Here is a 16,772-nt window from a genome sequence, read left to right as displayed (position 1 = left end):
GATTCCTTGGCTGGTGTGGTAATTGTCATAAGACAGATGAACAGGAGAAAAACAAATTTCATATGTACATCATCCCCAAAGACATGGGACCCAGAGATGGTCAGGCAATTGAGGCTTATATGCCACTCAGAATGAAGGAGAAGGGAGTGAGGATTGGGGATCAAAGGGGAAGAAGATAAATTCCAGGAAGATGAGAAAAGCAGATATTTGGTTAACAAATGATTACCATGCCATGCAGATAGATAAATGTTTCTGATACTAAAAGTTATCTTTGGGGTTAGTTCCCTTCCAGATAAAGGCCCTCTAACTAAATCCTTTAGGCAGTTAGGGGAGTAGTAATCAGCTTTTCCTGAGTCTTTTGGGTCTCAAATGTCTTCAGTTCAAAATAACCCACACACCACGTGGCCTGTTTGCAGGGGAGCGCATAACCTGTTTCCTCTTACTGTGAAACATGCAGTTGTGACACCCTGGGATCCAACATCTCAGCTGAGTTTATCTCCAGCATAAAATAAGCATTGAGGTCTAAATGGAATATCGGTGGTGGTGGTTTAGTCTCTAAATTGTGTCCGACTGTTTCGACCCCATGGACTGTAGCCCGCCAAGCTCCTCTGTCCGGGATTCTCCAGGCAGGAATACTGGAGTGGGTTGCCATTCCTTTTGCCAGGGGATCTTCCCGACCCAGGGATTGAACCCATGTCTCCTGCATTGCAGGCAGATTCTTTACTGAGTAAGCCACCAGGGAAGCACCAATGGAATATTACTCAGCCATTAAAAAAGAATGAAAAAATGCCATTTGCAGCAACATGAATGGGCCTAAAAAGTGTCATAATGAGTAAAGAAAGTCAGAGAAGGAAAAATACTGTATGACATCCCCTATATGTGGACTCTATAATGAAAGGATACAAACGAACTTACTTACAAAACAGAAACAGACGCACAGACTTGGAGCACAAGCTTACGGTTGTATGGGAAGGACAAGGGGCAGGACAGTTAGAGAGTTTGCAAAGGACGTGTACACACCGTTATATTTAAGACGGATAACCAACAAGGACCTACTGTATAGCACGTGGAACTCTGCTCAATATTGTGTAGCAGCCTGGATGGGAGGGGAGTTTGTGGGGAGAATGGATGCATGTGTATATACAGCTGAAACTCTTCACTGTCCACCTGAAACTATCACAACATTGTTTGCTGTACCCCAATCTAAAATAAAAAGTTAAAACAAAAATGAATTGACGTTTTCATCTTCCAAGGGTGTTTGCCACTGCTTTGAGGGTCTTGGCAATTCACTCGAATCTAGACCCAAGGTCTCAATAGTAACTGGGTCGGGGGGACACAGTCTTGTAGAGACTACACACTTGTGCATGAAGCATGGCGTGGTGCCAGCACATGGAAATCTAGTGGATCACTTCATCTTCAAGGAGTGAGGAGGGAGTCGTGTTTATTTTTTGCAACAGAAGACAAATTCTTCCAGTGTGCAGGTTAGGGGGAGAGAATGTGGGCTTTTCTGAGAGTCAACCCTTCCTGATCTTGGCTCCTCTTTCACATTCTCAAGATTCGTGGGGAAGGCAGCTTTCCGCTGCCTGCTACCCTTCCCTGCCAGCCCTGGTAAGGGCTCCTGCAGGCTGGCTTTCAAAGTGCGGTTCTGAGGACCATTTAATAGGAGAGGAAATGGCCTGGGGACAGACCTGTAACAGGGAGCCTGTTAAGAATGCTGCTTCTCAGGCCTCACTGAGACCTGGGGAATCAGAATATGTATTTATTTCCACAAGACCCGCTGGGGGAGCGAAGTCTGAGAAGCGCTGTTACTGGGCATTGGGCCCCAGCAGGCAGATGCAGGAATAAGCCTGGTTAGGTGGGGAGGTCAAGCATGAAGAGGACTGACCCTAGCCCCTCCCCTTTCCCCACTTCCCTCCTCATCGCCTGATCCCACCCCTCAGCAGGGGGGTGAAAAGCCCAGTCCGTCCCCAGCATCCTCAGGAGCCCTGCTGCAAGGCCACGAAGATGAGCCGGCTCTGCCTCTCTGCAGCCCTTCTGGTCCTCCTGGGCACCCTGGTGGCCGGCACCCCAGAGGGTGAGAACAGCAACAAGAATGATGGTAAGTCCCAGCTCCTGTCTCCTCTGCAGACTGGGTGGGAGGGAAAAGGGGAGTTCTTGGAAGGGGCTGCGGAACAGGCGTGGAGTGAGTGTTATCAGCCCTCTCTGGATTTCTCCTGGGAAAATGGGCAGTTTTCACTCCAGGGACATTTCATGACTCTCAAAAAGAAAATCATTATGTTTTCAGCTTAAAAAAATTATCCTGCATAATTCTACCAGATCAGGGACCCCATCTCTGAGACTCTCTATTCCTGATCACTGCCTGGTCCTCAAACCTGACTGTCGCATAACAAAAAGATTGCTATTTGATCCTTGTCTAGGTTTATGGTCCAGGTCTCCTAGAACCCTTGATGTTTGCTGCCTTTTGTATGTTAAGGAAAGTGAAGTTGTTCAGTCATGTCTGAATCTTTGCGACCCCATGGACTGTAGCTTAACAGGCTGCTCCATCTATGGGATTTTCCAGGCAAGAATACTGGAGTGGGTTGCCATTTCCTTCTCCAGGAGATCTTCCCAACCCAAGGATCAAACCCAGGTCTCCCGCACTGTAGACAGATGCTTTACCATCTGAGCCCTCAATAGCTTCTGGGTGGGACTGGTCTCCAGGACATTCCATCAGGTGATCTGAGGATTAGAATTTTCTGCCCCCGGCTCCTCTGTGGGGAGGGGAGGGTACTGGGATAGAAGTCAAGTCACCAACAGCTAATGAGTCAATCAATTTGCCAACCCAGTGAATAAAAACCCCTAAACATTGGGAATTGCAGAGCTTCCTGGGTGAGGAACATTCAGGAGGGCTTTTCTCTAATAGCAGAGCGCAGGCTTCTCACTGCAGTGGTTTCCCTTGCTGCAGAGCACAGGCTCTAGGGCACTCGGGCTTCAGTAGTTAGGGCACTTGGGCTCAGTAGTTAGGGCACTTGGGCTCAGTAGTTGTGGCTCCTGGGCTCTAGAACGCAGGCTCAGTAGCTGTGTCGCACGGGCTTAGCTGCCCCGTGGCACGTGGAATCTTCCCAGGTAAGGGATCAAACCCTTGTCTCCTGCATTGGCAGGAGGGTTCTTTTACCACTCAGGCACCAGGGAAGCCCCTGAGTTTTATCCTTTATTTTATCCTTTATCCAGTAAATAAAAGACTTTCCTGAGTTGTGTGAGTCGTTCTAGTCAATTATTGAAACTTGAGAGTGGAAGCCACACAGCCCCTGCATTTCTGGCCAGTGGCTGAGAGGTCTGTGGGACCCCAGGGACATGTAGCTGGCATCTGAAGTGGGGCCGTCTTGTGGGGTTGAGCCCTCACCCTGTGGAGTCAGGGCTAACTCTGCAGATTTAGAGTCTGAAGTGAGTTGACTTAGTGAGTTGACCGCATTGGTCTGGAGAATCGGTTGGTGTTGGAAGAGATACCCCATGTTTGATGTACAGAAGAAACCCAGACTCGTATATCCCTGGGCTTTGATGGCTGGAAGGAGGCTCAAGTACAGGTGAGTAAAAGTGGAGGGCAGTGTTCCCAGAAACTCTTAGCAGTTACCTAGATTGTAACAATTCCCTGCAGACGGCAGGTGCTTTTACATGGGTGCTTTAACATGGGTTGTAACAGGATTGTACATTGACCTGACCTTACCACTCACCGCTCTGTGACCTGAGGTCAGTGACTTTGCTACAGTTTCCTCACCCATACAAGGGAAGACTACCAAACGAGTTCTTGCAATGAATTATCAATCATGAATATAGAGTTTTTTTTTCACATTTCACACCTGATAATGTCCATTTTCCACCAAGATGTCTTAGTCTGAAGAATTTTTGTCTACTTACCCCCAAGAAAAAAATATTTAGGGGTCAAATAATGATATTATTGGGCTTCCCAGTAGCTCAGCTGTAAATAATCCACCTGGAATGTAGGAGACATGGAGATGTGGGTTCGATCCCTGGGTCAGGAAGATCCCCTAGAGGAGGAAATGGCAACCCACTCCAGTATTCTTGCCCAGAAAATTCCATGAACAGAAGAGCCTGGCAGGCTACAGTCCATGGGATGGCAAAGACTCGGATACGATTGAGTGTTTCAACAACAGTGATATTATTTCTCCATTATTATTGCAAAAATGCAACACTTCCGTGACTTTGCTCATGGGGACAAGGTTATACTTCTCTCAGGCTGTTAGAAATTTGTGATGACTCAAGGCCCTTCCCTTTATTCCCATGTCTATTATTTTATCATCATCTCAGGATATGCAATGTTGGAGTAGATTCATAGTTTTCTAGATGTGCTGCTACCAAAGGTAAGTTCATGTGCCTGACTCACAGTGAGGCTAAGCAAACCGAGAAGTCTGAGTTTGGGGCCGAGAAAGGTTTACTGCAGGGCTATGCAAGGAGACTAGAGCGGCTCAGGCCTTAAAAACCCCTAACTCCCCCAGAGAGAAGCTTTTACATGCAAGATTCGGGGTGAAAGCTATAGATGTGTGATTGTGTGACTTTCTTCTGCATGGTTGGTGTTCCAAGAACTTTGTGCTCAGCCAGAAGTTACCTTCCTCCACCGGGGTGGGGAATTTAGTTGTCGCAAAGGCACTCAAAGATACCGATAAGTATATTCCTTCTAGAGGAGCTGGGACCCGACACTGCCCTGCCCCATTGTGCTCTATTGTTCCTTGACTGCTTCTCCTTTGTTTCTGGTTCCCCTCCCTTCCTTGATTAGCAACTGCTTGAATCTTTGGTATTCCCTTTAGTATTCCGGAAAGTCTAGGAGGCTGAAGCCTTTTTCCTGCCAATAAGAAACAAACTGGGGACATGGAAAGGCTTTTGTGCCCAGAAGCCCAGAACTCCATAAGCTCCTGCCCAGCTTCAGATATTTCACTAACAGGAATTTAATTCTATTCATTCTACTCAATGACTGCAGCCAGCAGGAGCATGAGGTGGGAGATTCATTCACTTGACAAATATTTATCAAGGCCCGGCAAACCATTGTTCTTGGTGTGAGGACACACCTATGAACAAAATGTAGCACAAGAACCAGTGCACTCTAAAAGGGAGACAGACAACTGAGTAGGTGAAATACTATGGCAGTTCATGCCAAGCGTTTTGATTGTAGAGATTGATGGGGGAAAGGAATCCATGCTCTTTTTGCAGACCGGTTAGCAAAACCCTCAGTGATAAGGAGGTGTTTGAGAGGCAGCCAGGACCAGGGTGGCTGGAGCTGAGTCGGTGGAGCAGAGGGGAGAGGAGGGGGATAAGGCAGAGTGGCCATGGGGGAAGGTCGTGAGGTGCTTCCTAAGGTTTTACAAGAATCAGAATTTGACTCTGAGAGAGCTAGGGAGTCACTGAGATTCGGAGTGGTCACGGGAGCCAAGGGCAGGACTCAAGTTAAGACTGGATCCCTGCGGCTGCAGTGCAGAGAGTGGCCTCTAGGGGGCGAAGGGCAGAGACCAGCCCGGTGAGCAGCTGCTGCAGTGGTCGGCCCAGTGAGCCAGGACGGAGTGTGTAGCCCAGTTATTTCTTGGGTTGACTCCAGTTCCCTTGAATAACGGATGGCTTGCCCGGTTGAGGATAATTCTGTTCCTTAATTAAACAATTAAGCATCTTTTCTGTTTTCTGATACACAAATGCATTAGTATATGTTCCTTATACTAGAAAAACAGTCATTATAATAGTTTTATACATAAAACTTAGAAAATAAAAATATCAAAAGGTAAATCAAGGGACTTCCCTGGTGGTCCAGTGGCTAAGGCTTCAACAGGGGGCATGAGTTCAACCTCTGGTCAAGGAACTAGATCCCATATGCTGCAAGTAGAGAAGATCTCGAGTGCCTCAACAAAGACCTGGCACAGCCAAATAAATACAGTAGCGAGAAAAAGACAAATAAAGAAAAAAAAGAAAAATAAATACAGTAGCGACGACATGGAAGCATCTTAGACGTCCATCAGCAGAGGAATGGATAAGGAAGTTGTGGTACACATACACAATGGAATATTACTCAGCTGTAAAAAGGAACGCGTACGAGTCGGTTTTAATGAAGTAGATCAACCTAGAGCCTATTATACAGAGTGAAGTCAGAAAGAGAAAGACAAATATCATATATTAACACATATATGTGGAATCTAGAAAGACAGTGCTGATGATCCTATTTGTGGGGCAGCAAGGGTGACACAAACATAAAGAACAGACTTTTGGACACAGTGGGAGAAGGAGAGGGTGGGATGATGTGAGAGAAGAGCATTGAAACATATACATTACCGTATATAAGCTAGATAGCCAGCGGGAGTATGACGTACGATGCAGGGAACCCCAAGCCAGTAACAATCTAGAGGGGTGGGATGGGGAAGGAAGTGGGAAGGGGGTTCAAGAGGGAGGGGATATATGTATACCTATGGCCAAGTCATGTTGATGTATGGCAAAAATCACCACAATAGTGTTAAGTAATTATCCTCTACTTAAAAAAAAAATGTTAAGGGTAAATCAAGGTTTCAAATCTCGAAACCCAAAGATTAGGGATAAATCCTTCTACTTTAAGGTCTTAATGTACATGAACTCACAACCTTGTTCATCCAGAGATGAGGCGGGAACAATGCAGCCTCAGGCAGAGCTTGGGGCTTGTCCAGTAGCTCAGTGGTAAAGAATCCACCTGCCAATGCAGGAGATGTAAGAGACTCGGATTCAATCCCTGGGTTGGGAAGATCCCCTGGAGAAGGAAATGGCTACCCACTCCAGTACTCTTGCCTGGAGAATCCCATGGACAGAGAGGAGACTGGCAGGCTATAGTCCATAGGATCGCAAAGAGTCAAACACAACTGAAGCGACTTAGCATCTCGCATCATCTAGGCAGAGCTACCCCGCAGGTAGGGCTGCCCTCCGGAAGCACAGCCTTCTCTTTCCTCAACTCCTCAGCCTCCAGAGAGGACAGGCTCCACCTCCGCCACAGGGCTGCGATCTGGGTGAGGTGAGTGAGGCACTCACTCAGCCCAGGATTGATAGATCATAATTGATTGCAATGTTGCTCTTGAGTTGATCAGTCTTGTCCGACTCTTTGTGACTCCATGGACTGTAGCCCACCAGGTTTCTCTATTCATGGGTTTTTTTCCCCAGGCAAGAATACTGGAGTGGGTTGCCATTGCCTTCACCAAGGGATCTTCCCAACCCAGGAATCGAACCCTAGTCTCCTGCATTGCAGGCATATTCTTTACCACTGACCCAATATGAAAGTTTTAAATGAAAAGGAGGTGACCCTTTACTTGCTTGACCTGCCTCTTTTCTTCACCCCAACCCTGGCCCTGCTCAGCTGGGACCAAGAGTTTTACACTGAGACTTGAATACACCTCATTCCCAATTTCAAGTGAAAATGTTATCTTCTACCAGATGTAGCTAGCTATTTCCAAGAGGAAACTCTTCTTTTAAATAGAGAATTGCCACTCTTTAGGCTTTAAGAAAGCAACTTTCTAATTGATACAAAGGTTTTCTCGTAAATGAGAGCTTTCCCTCTTCTCTCTGGGCATTTATGTGATCCGTTTTAGTCTGAGTTTCACAGGCTTTTCTTTTTTGTGTTTATTGGATGGTTTATTTAAGGGATCAAGAAGTCTGTGGATGTATAAACATATTGAATAACTCAGAGACTTTTGAGTTCCCATCTTAAATGTCCATCAAGATAGTTTACATTTTGACAACTTATGTCTAAACTATATATTAATTTTCCTATTTCTGAACCAATACATATTTTAAAACATTGCATAGAATAAGTATGTGTTCTTGATATGCTTGGGTGTTAAAATGAAGGTATTTACTTAATCTGAGGCTCCAGAAAAGAAGCATCATGTTTCCCAGTGTTGGGAAAACTGGCTGTGTTGGTGTCCAGGGTGGTCCCTGGGGACTTCTCTATTGTGAATCGATAGGGGAAGCTTAAAGGGCTTTAATGGGCAATTGTGTCCACGAGTGATTTTTAGGTTGGATGCTGCCCTGGAAAATTAAATTAAATTTAATGAGCACATCTAACAATTACTGTAATAACTAGTGTTTTTTGAGTATTGATTGATTACCAGTTACTTGACAGACATCATCGCTAATTCTCTCAACAAGTCCCTGAGGTTGGGGTTATTATGCTCATTTCGATGATGACGATGCTGTGGCTCAGAGTGGTTACTTGTCTCACCTCAGGTCACACAGCCTTTAAAGAATATAGTCTAGGGGCCTGCACTAGATGTTCCTTGAGACTTGGGTGTACTGGGATAGGAAGGGGTGGGAAAATGACTCTGAGGGGTGGGCAGTGAGAGGGCTGAGGATGGGGCTTTACCCAAAACCCAGATTTCTTCTAAGTTTTCCTTTGAAAGAAGGGATCTGTTGCTAAAAAGGGATTGACACCCAATTCCTCAGGGCAGGATGGAGTGCTTTTACTCCACAATACATACACTTCAACCATTTTCTGATGTCAATTAATATTCTTGTACAGCATTACTTACTTATAAAAATTGTGGTATATTTTATTTTAAATATGTCTTCTTTCATAATTGCAAAAGGAATACATGCTCACAGGAACTCGAGAGGATACAAAGATGTGTAAGGAAAGTTTTTAAGACTCCTCGTCTTGCTGTGTGTTTGTTTTCCCAAGCCATCAACCAATTGTCCAGTTCTCAGGGAACGCTGACTGGCTGTCTTTGCATCATACCAGTTCTGACACTAGCAACGTGGAAATAATGTCAGATTCCACCAGTTAATGACTGTGGCCCACAAGTCTCCTCCCATCTTCAGGCTCCAATTACAGGTCCAGCCTGTCACTCATGCTTCTACCAACAGCCATATATCAGAGTTTCCCACGAACTCCTGGAGTTAAGTGAATTTGCTAGAGCAGCACAGACTTGGGGAAACATTTTACTTACAAGATTTACAGTTTATCAGGGCTTCCCCGGTAGCTCAGTGGTAAAGAATCTGCCTGCAATGCAGAAGCCCCAGGAGAAGCAGGTTCGATCCCTGGATCTGGAAGATCCCCTGGAGGAGGGTTTGGCAACCCACTCCGGTATTCTTGCCTGGAGAACCCCATGGACAAAGGAACTGGGCAGGCTACACTCCATAGGGTCGCAAAGAGTCGGACACAACTGAAGCGATGTAGCACGCAGGCACGCACTGCTGCTGCTGCTGCTGCTAAGTCTCTTCAGTCGTGTCCGACTCTGTGCGACCCCATAGACGGCAGCCCACCATGCCCCGCCATCCCTGGGATTCTCCAGGCATGCACTAGCTTCTCATAAAAGGATATAATTCAGGACAACCATATGGAAAGTTTGCACAAGGCAGGATATGGAGAAAGGGCACAGAGCTTCCATGCTGTCTCATTGCTCATATTCCCTGAACCTGCTCCTGTTTACCAACCTGGATACTCTTCAGATGCAGTCCTTCTGTGTTTTTGCTGGAGGCTTCCTCATGCAGTCATGATGACTGTGTCATGACTCACACAATCTGTGGCTCAGACAGTAAAGCGTGGCTTTACCCTGATGGCTCAGATGGTAAAGTGTCTGCCTACAATGCGGGTAGACCCAGGTTCAATCCCTGGGTCGAGATCCCCTGGAGAAGGAAATGGCAACCCACTCCAGTACTGTTGCTTGGAAAATCCTATGGATGGAGGAGCCTGGCAGGCTACAGTCCAGGGGGTCACAAAGAGTCAGACACGACTGAGTAACTTGACTTACACTTTCCTCAGATAGTCATGATTGATTAAATCATGAACTATTCAGTTCAGTTCAGTTCAGTCACTCAGTCGTGTCCGACTCTTCGAGACCCCATGAATCGCAGCACGCCAGGCCTTCCTGTACATCACCAACTCCCAGAGTTCACTCAGACTCACGTCCATCCAGTCAGTGATGCCATCCAGCCATCTCATCCTCTGTCATCCCCTTCTCCTCCTGCCCCCAATCCCTCCCAGCATCAGAGTCTTTTCCAATGAGTCAACTCTTTGCATGAGGTGGCCAAAATACTGGAGTTTCATCTTCAGCATCATTCCCTCCAAAGAAATCCCAGGGCTGATCTCCTTCAGAATGGACTGGTTGGATCCCCTTGCAGTCCAAGGGACTCTCAAGAGTCTTCTCCAACACCACAGTTCAAAAGCATCAATTCTTCAGCGCTCAGCTTTCTTCACAGTCCAACTCTCACAGCCATACATGACCACAGGAAAAACCACAGCCTTGACTAGATGGACCTTTGCTGGCAAAGTAATGTCTCTGCTTTTGAATATGCTATCTAGGTTGGTCATAACTTTCCTTCCAAGGACTAAGCGTCTTTGAATTTCATGGCTGCAGTCACCATCTGCAGTGATTTTGGAGCCCAGAAAAATAAAGTCTGACACTGTTTCCACTGTTTCCCCATCTATTTCCCATGAAGAGATGGGACCAGATGCCATGATCTTTGTTTTCTGAATGTTGAGCTTTAAGCCAACTTTTTCACTCTCCACTTTCACCTTCATCAGGAGGCTTTTGAGTTCCTCTTCACTTTCTGCCATAAGGGTGGTGTCATCTGCATATCTGAAGTTATTGATATTTCTCCCAGCAATCTTGATTCCAGCCTGTGCTTCTTCCAGCCCAGCGTTTCTCATGATGTACTCTGCATATAAGTTAAATAAGCAGGATGACAGTATACAGCCTTGATGTACTCCTTTTCCTATTTGGAACCAGTCTGTTGTTCCATGTCCAGTTCTAACTGTTGCTTCCTGACCTGCATACAGGTTTCTCAAGAGGCAGATCAGGTGGTCTGGTATTCCCATCTCTTTCAGAATTTTCCACAACTTATTGTGATGCACACAGTCAAAGGCTTTGGCATAGTCAATAAAGCAGAAATCGATGTTTTTCTGGAACTCTCTTGCTTTTTCCATGATCCAGTGGATGTTGGCAATTTGATCTCTGGTACCTCTGCCTTTTCTAAAACGAGCTTGAACATCTGGAAGTTCATGGTTCATGTATTGCTGAAGCCTGGCTTGGAGAATTTTGAGCATTACTTTACTAGCGTGTGAGATGAGTGCAATTGTGCGGTAGTTTGAGCATTCTTTGGCATTGCCTTTCTTTGGGATTGGAATGAAAACTGACCTTTTCCAGTTCTGTGACCACTGCTGAGTTTTCCAAATTTGCTGGCATATTGAGTGCAGCACTTTCACAGCATCATCTTTCAGGATTTGAAAGAGCTCAACTGGAATTCCGTCACCTCCACTAGCTTTGTTTGTAGTGATGCTTTCTAAGGCCCACTTGACTTCACATTCCAGAATGTGGGTGTTTGGCTCTAGGTGAGTGATCACACCATCGTGATTATCTGGGTCGTGAAGCTCTTTTTTGTATAGTTCTTCTGTGTATTCCTGCCACCTCTTCTTAATATCTTCTGCTTCTGTTAGGTCCATACCATTTCTGTCCTTTATTGAGCCCATCTTCACATGAAATGTTCCCTTGGTATCTCTAATTTTCTTGAAGAGATCTCTAGTCTTTCCCATTCTGTTGTTTTCCTCTATTTCTTTGCATTGATCGCTGAGGAAGGCTTTCTTATCTCTTCTTGCTATTCTTTGGAACTCTGCGTTCAGATGCTTATATCTTTCCTTTTCTCCTATGCTTTTCGCTTCTGTCACCAGTCACATCCACAATTGGGTATTGTTTTTGCTTTGGCTCCATCTCTTCATTCTTTCTGGAGTTATTTCTCCACTGATCTCCAAAATGGCTGTCTGAGGAGGCCTTACAAATAGCTGTGAAAAGAAGAGAAGCGAAAGACGGTAAGATGGTAGGTGTTGCAAGAGGGCATCAGAGGGCAGACACACTGAAACCATAATCACAGAAAACTAGTCAATCTAATCACACTAGGACCACAGCCTTGTCTAACTCAATGAAACTAAGCCATGAACTATTGGTGACTGATAAACTTCCACCTATTCTCTTCTCCCTGGAGGTGGGGGCTTCAGAGGGTCAAGCTGACAGTTCAACCATCTGATCAGGCACTTGGTTCCCCTGGCAGCCAGCTCCCATCCTTGGGTTACCAGGGAGCTTTCCAAAGTCACCCTCTTCACATTACTGAAGATACCTTTATCGCTCTCCTCATTTAGAAAATTCCCAGGGTTTTAGGAGCTTTATGCTAGGATGGAACTAACACCAAATATATATTTCTAATTATATTATAAATCACAACATCACACCCCCTCAAAATTCTAGTATTCCCATCTCCATGAGATAGTCAAAGTTAATACACTATAGGACTTCCATGGTGGTCCCATGGTTAAGAATCTGCCTGTCCAATGAGGGGACATGGGTTTGATCCCTGGTCCGAGAGGATTTCACATGCTGTGGGGCAACTAGTCCCATGGGCCACAACTCCTGAGTCCACGCAACTAGAGAGTAACCCCCTCTCACCGCAACTAGAGAAAACCCATTGCAGTGAAAAAGACTCATAGCAGCCAATTAACTAATTAAAATAAAAAACATTTTTAAAAATATATCATATGTTTTTCCATTCCTTTCTCCATTACAGCATGATACTTTCCCACTTTTTTTAAATACTGGAAACTTTCAACCTTACTCAAAAGTACAGAAAATAGTATAATTAAACCTTATGTACCCACTGTTCACTTTCAGCAATTATCAACATATGGAGAATATTGTTTATGTTTGACCTTTTTACCCCCAGGATTTTAAAAAGCTAATCTAGGGCATCATGCGAATAAATCTTCATATAAACCTTCATGAATAAACCTTCATGAAGGATATATGGGGATTTTTAAAATACCATCACCATGTCATCTTCACACCTAAAAGAACTAATAATAATGCCTCAGAATGCAGGTCCTCAAGTGGAGGCTTCACAGTTCAGGCTTTCCTCACCACCGCTACCGCCACCCCCCCATTCTCTGTTTCAAGACACGGGGGTCCATTTGCTGACCTTGTAGCCCAGCTGTGATGGCCATCCTCGTAACTGACCCACTGTCCCTCCCAACCCCTCAGGCCTGCGCCCTGCCTTCTGTCTGCAGCCTCCATACACCGGTCCCTGCAGGGCCATGTTCACCAGGTACTTCTACAACGCCGTGTCCGGGCTCTGCCAGACCTTTACTTACGGCGGATGCAGAAGGAAGCCGAACAACTTCCGGAGTGAGAAGGAGTGTATCAGCACCTGTGGTGGCCGCAACAGAGCCCAGGGTAAGGCGGGGGCAGGGCAGGGTGGGAGGGGAAGGGCTGGGGGAGCGGCGGAGCTCAGGAGCCCCACACCATTCACCCCTGCCCGGTGCCTTTCCTCCTCGCGGCTGGCCAGGAGAAGTGGCCGCAGTGTCCTGTGAAACCACACACTGAGTGAGTTCTCCAGGGGCCAGCTTTCCAGAAAGTCACCCCTAGAATCACCTTCCAGGTAATCTAAGCCACTCTCAGGCCCTTCTTTCTCGGATGGGAACGCCGAGTCAGCCACCCTGCCCAGCGGGTCCATCGTGCTCCTGAACAAACAGCTTTTCTCTTCCTGGTCATCCTGGTGTCAGGAGTACCGCGCTCGCTCGTTTCTGGGGTTGTCAAGACTCTGTCAGGTGTACGCTGTCAAGGTCATGGGCTTCAGTGATGACAGTCAACAAGTTCCTTCTTTCTTCTTACAGAGAGTCTGGCAACTGTGCTCCCTGAGATGCTGAAGTCCTAGGAGGCCCCACGGGACTGTGGCTGCTTCTGAGCTATTTGAGCCTCCTTTGCTTCCTTCTCAAGCCTACCCTCCTCAGCAGAACCCTGCCTCTCTCTTCGCGGCAACCTCACCCTCACCCCTCTGAAAGGCTGTTGTTGAATCACGCGAATACACCAGGATTCTTGGCCCCCGGAGAAGAATTCAATCCGGGGCCAGAGACGAGGCTTGATCGCTCAGAGCTTTTGTGTAATAAAGTTTTATTAAAGTATAAAGGAGATAGAGAAAGCTTCTGACATAGGCATCAGAAGGGGGCAGAAAGAGTACCCCCCTGCTAGTCTTCAGCTGGATGTTATATAGTCACTAGCAGTCTGTTAATGAAAGAAAGGAATGTCTTAAAATTCAGAATGGCACCAGGCCCCTCACCTGTAAGATGCATTTTGGGATAATCTTGGCACCAAATGGTTTATCCTGGGCCATAAAATGATTAACTTGAATCTTGAAGAAGGGCAGACCACCGTACAAATAGTTTCATTTACATAGATTAGGGGAACAATATCCATACTGGTGTGTCAAGTAGGTTCTGGGCCAAGAGAAGAACCGACTTGGAGACAGAGTCTGGGGTAAAGGCATAGTACATTAGCATAGCTTAACACGAACATTTCCATAAGAAAAAGGCATTGGTTATCTCTAGGCTCAAGAATAGCTAACTTCAGGCGAAACCAGGTGTCATTATGGCAACACAGTATTTTAAGAGAAACCTCCCTTTAAATTTGTATAGAGAAGGAAAAAATATTGCTAGTTTGTTTCCTCCTGCCACTTAAGAGAGATAAAAATGTCTGACACTTGCAGGCTATTTCCTCCATTTGGAGACCCCTGGCCTTCCTGCCTGTTACGCTCTCACCTCTCCCCAATATCACTGTTCTCCTTGGAGGGGCAGTGTGGGAATTTCTGGTCCAGCCCTGAGCATCACTGGTGGTAGAAGTCTTTTCAGTAAAGACTTGCCCCACAGTGATGTTACATATTTGTTTGTGGCTTCAACCTCTGGCCTTATATATAATAAATGCATTTTCTAATTAAACTAACAGGAGTGGATTCTGTTGTCTGCAACCAAGAACAGTAACCCGTTGGGTCCATGAAAACGGTGGTCCTTCTCACTGTTCAGCAGTGTGGAAGGCACCTCTCCTTTTTCTGTCCTCAGACTGGGCCCTACCAGGTTTAGGAAGCATTCCAGCCCCATCTACCTCTTCATGGCCACCCCAAGCAACACAAAAAACTAGGCAACAGAACCATGCCGTGAAAGCATTTGTTCACTTTTTGCACCAGATCAGTCTGGGGACTGGTCATCCTCCTGGACTCGGGAGGAGAAAGGAAGGTGGGTGAGGCTCACTTCTCCACTTGCTCAATGAAACCCCTCCCCTGAGGAACTGTGGCAGGGTGGGGACTTTTATTTCTTCTAAAGAAAAGCATCCACCCACTTAGCAGCTGCCAGGTGCCAGGCTCTGTGCTTAGCATTTTTTTAGCATTATTTCACTTAATTATCTGAGAATCCTTTGAGAATAAAACGGGGGTATGCAGATGTCAGCTGGCTGGTGGGTTTGTTTCCTGGAGTTCCTATAAGAAAGCACTATGAACTGAGTGGTTTATTTATTTATATTTATTTAGCCACGCCATGCAGCTTTCAGGATCTTAATTCCCCGACCAGGGGGTCAAACCTATGTCCCCTGCAGCGGAAGCCTGGTGTGTCCTAACCACTGGACAGCCAAGAAATTACCTGAAAACCAAATATTTATTCTCTCTCACTTCTGGAAGCTAGAAGTCTGAGATCAAGGAGTCAGCAGAGCCATGCTTCCTTGGAAGGCCCTGATCCATTCCAGGTCTCTCTCTCAGCGCCTGGAAGGCCTGGCTTGCTGCAGCATGAGTCCAGTCTTTGCATGGCATTATCCCTATCTGTCACCTAATCTGCCCTTTTTGTCAGGACACCAGTCATACTGGATTTGGGCCCATCCTAATGAACACTTAATCCCCACACTAGAGACCCTATTACCAAACAAGCTCACATTCTGAGTTGCTGGGGGTTAGGACTCCAACATCTCTTTATTGGTGGGGACACAGCAGCAGAACACTAACCATGACAGCCTAACTGACTGTCCCAAATCTTTTGTCCTTTGCAAGGAGACACAGTTAAGAGCTCAACTCCCCAGCCAGTCTGTAAAGATCCAGAGCCTGGGTTTGTTATAATTTGGGGTTCCCAGGAAGCAAAGGGAATATAGTTTATAGGGTATGAGAAAGGGCAGGAAAGGTGGCCAACGAACATGGAGGAGCAAGCCCACTGGCACTGTTAGTGATGCCCTCCATCCCATGGGGGAAGGGCCAGGTGGGGTACAACACCTTCCTTGTAGTTGCCTCCCCCAAGAGGTTAAAGGGCAGTTACCAACTCCCTGTCACTCAGTGACTGGGGACTTCTGACTCCCTCCGTGCACAGGCTTCTTGTGTGGCCCCAAGAAATCCTTCAGGCAAAGAGCTGCAGATACTGGCAGTTGGAAGCCAGCCAGCAACACCTAAGGTGGTAGTAGTCGGTGGGCACACTTCTACCAAACTATGTGGCTTTGAATACTTAATTTATTTAATATCTCTGCACTTGTCTTCTTCCTACCTGGGGTTGTTGTGAGGAAAGTGAATTAGGACGTGCTGAGCCCTAAGATCAGAGAGCCTGGCATGTACTTAGTGCAATGTAAACACCTGTTAGGATAATTATTGACTAAATTATACAGGCAATAAAACAAAAGAGTTCCAGAAAAACATCTATTTCTGCTTTATTGACTATGCCAAAGTCTTTGACTGTGTGGCTCACAATAAACTATGGAAAATTCTGAAAGAGATGGGAATACTAGACCACCTGACCTGCCTCTTGAGAAACCTATATGCAGGTCAGGAAGCAACAGTTAGAACTGGACATGGAGCAACAGACTGGTTCCAAATAGGAAAAGGAGTACGTCAAGGCTGTACAGGTCAGGAAGCAGGTCAGGAAGCAACAGTTAGAACTGGACATGGAACAACAGACTGGTTCCAAATAGGAAAAGGTCAGGAAGCAACAGTTAAAATTGGAC

At 46.2% G+C, this 16,772-nt stretch overlaps 1 protein-coding gene across 1 annotated transcript; it reads left to right on the top strand.

Annotated features, from left to right (window-relative positions):
* Nucleotides 1–1,537: 1,537 nt before the first annotated feature.
* On the top strand, nt 1,538–14,743 carry LOC147360135 (serum basic protease inhibitor-like). The gene is made up of 3 exons (XM_086330854.1): nt 1,538–2,098; nt 13,014–13,205; nt 13,646–14,743. The coding sequence occupies exons 1-3, from the start codon at nt 2,005–2,007 to the stop codon at nt 13,684–13,686; spliced, it is 327 nt and encodes a 108-aa protein (XP_086186980.1). The 5' UTR covers nt 1,538–2,004; the 3' UTR covers nt 13,687–14,743.
* The last annotated feature ends 2,029 nt before the right edge of the window (nt 14,744–16,772 follow it).

The sequence above is a fragment of the Bos grunniens genome, chromosome 13, assembly GCF_055505025.1.
Source record: "Bos grunniens cultivar Pamir isolate PY7600 chromosome 13, Bosgru_T2T1.0, whole genome shotgun sequence".
Lineage (NCBI taxonomy): Eukaryota > Metazoa > Chordata > Mammalia > Artiodactyla > Bovidae > Bos > Bos grunniens.
This window is presented reverse-complemented; position numbering and strand designations above follow the sequence as displayed.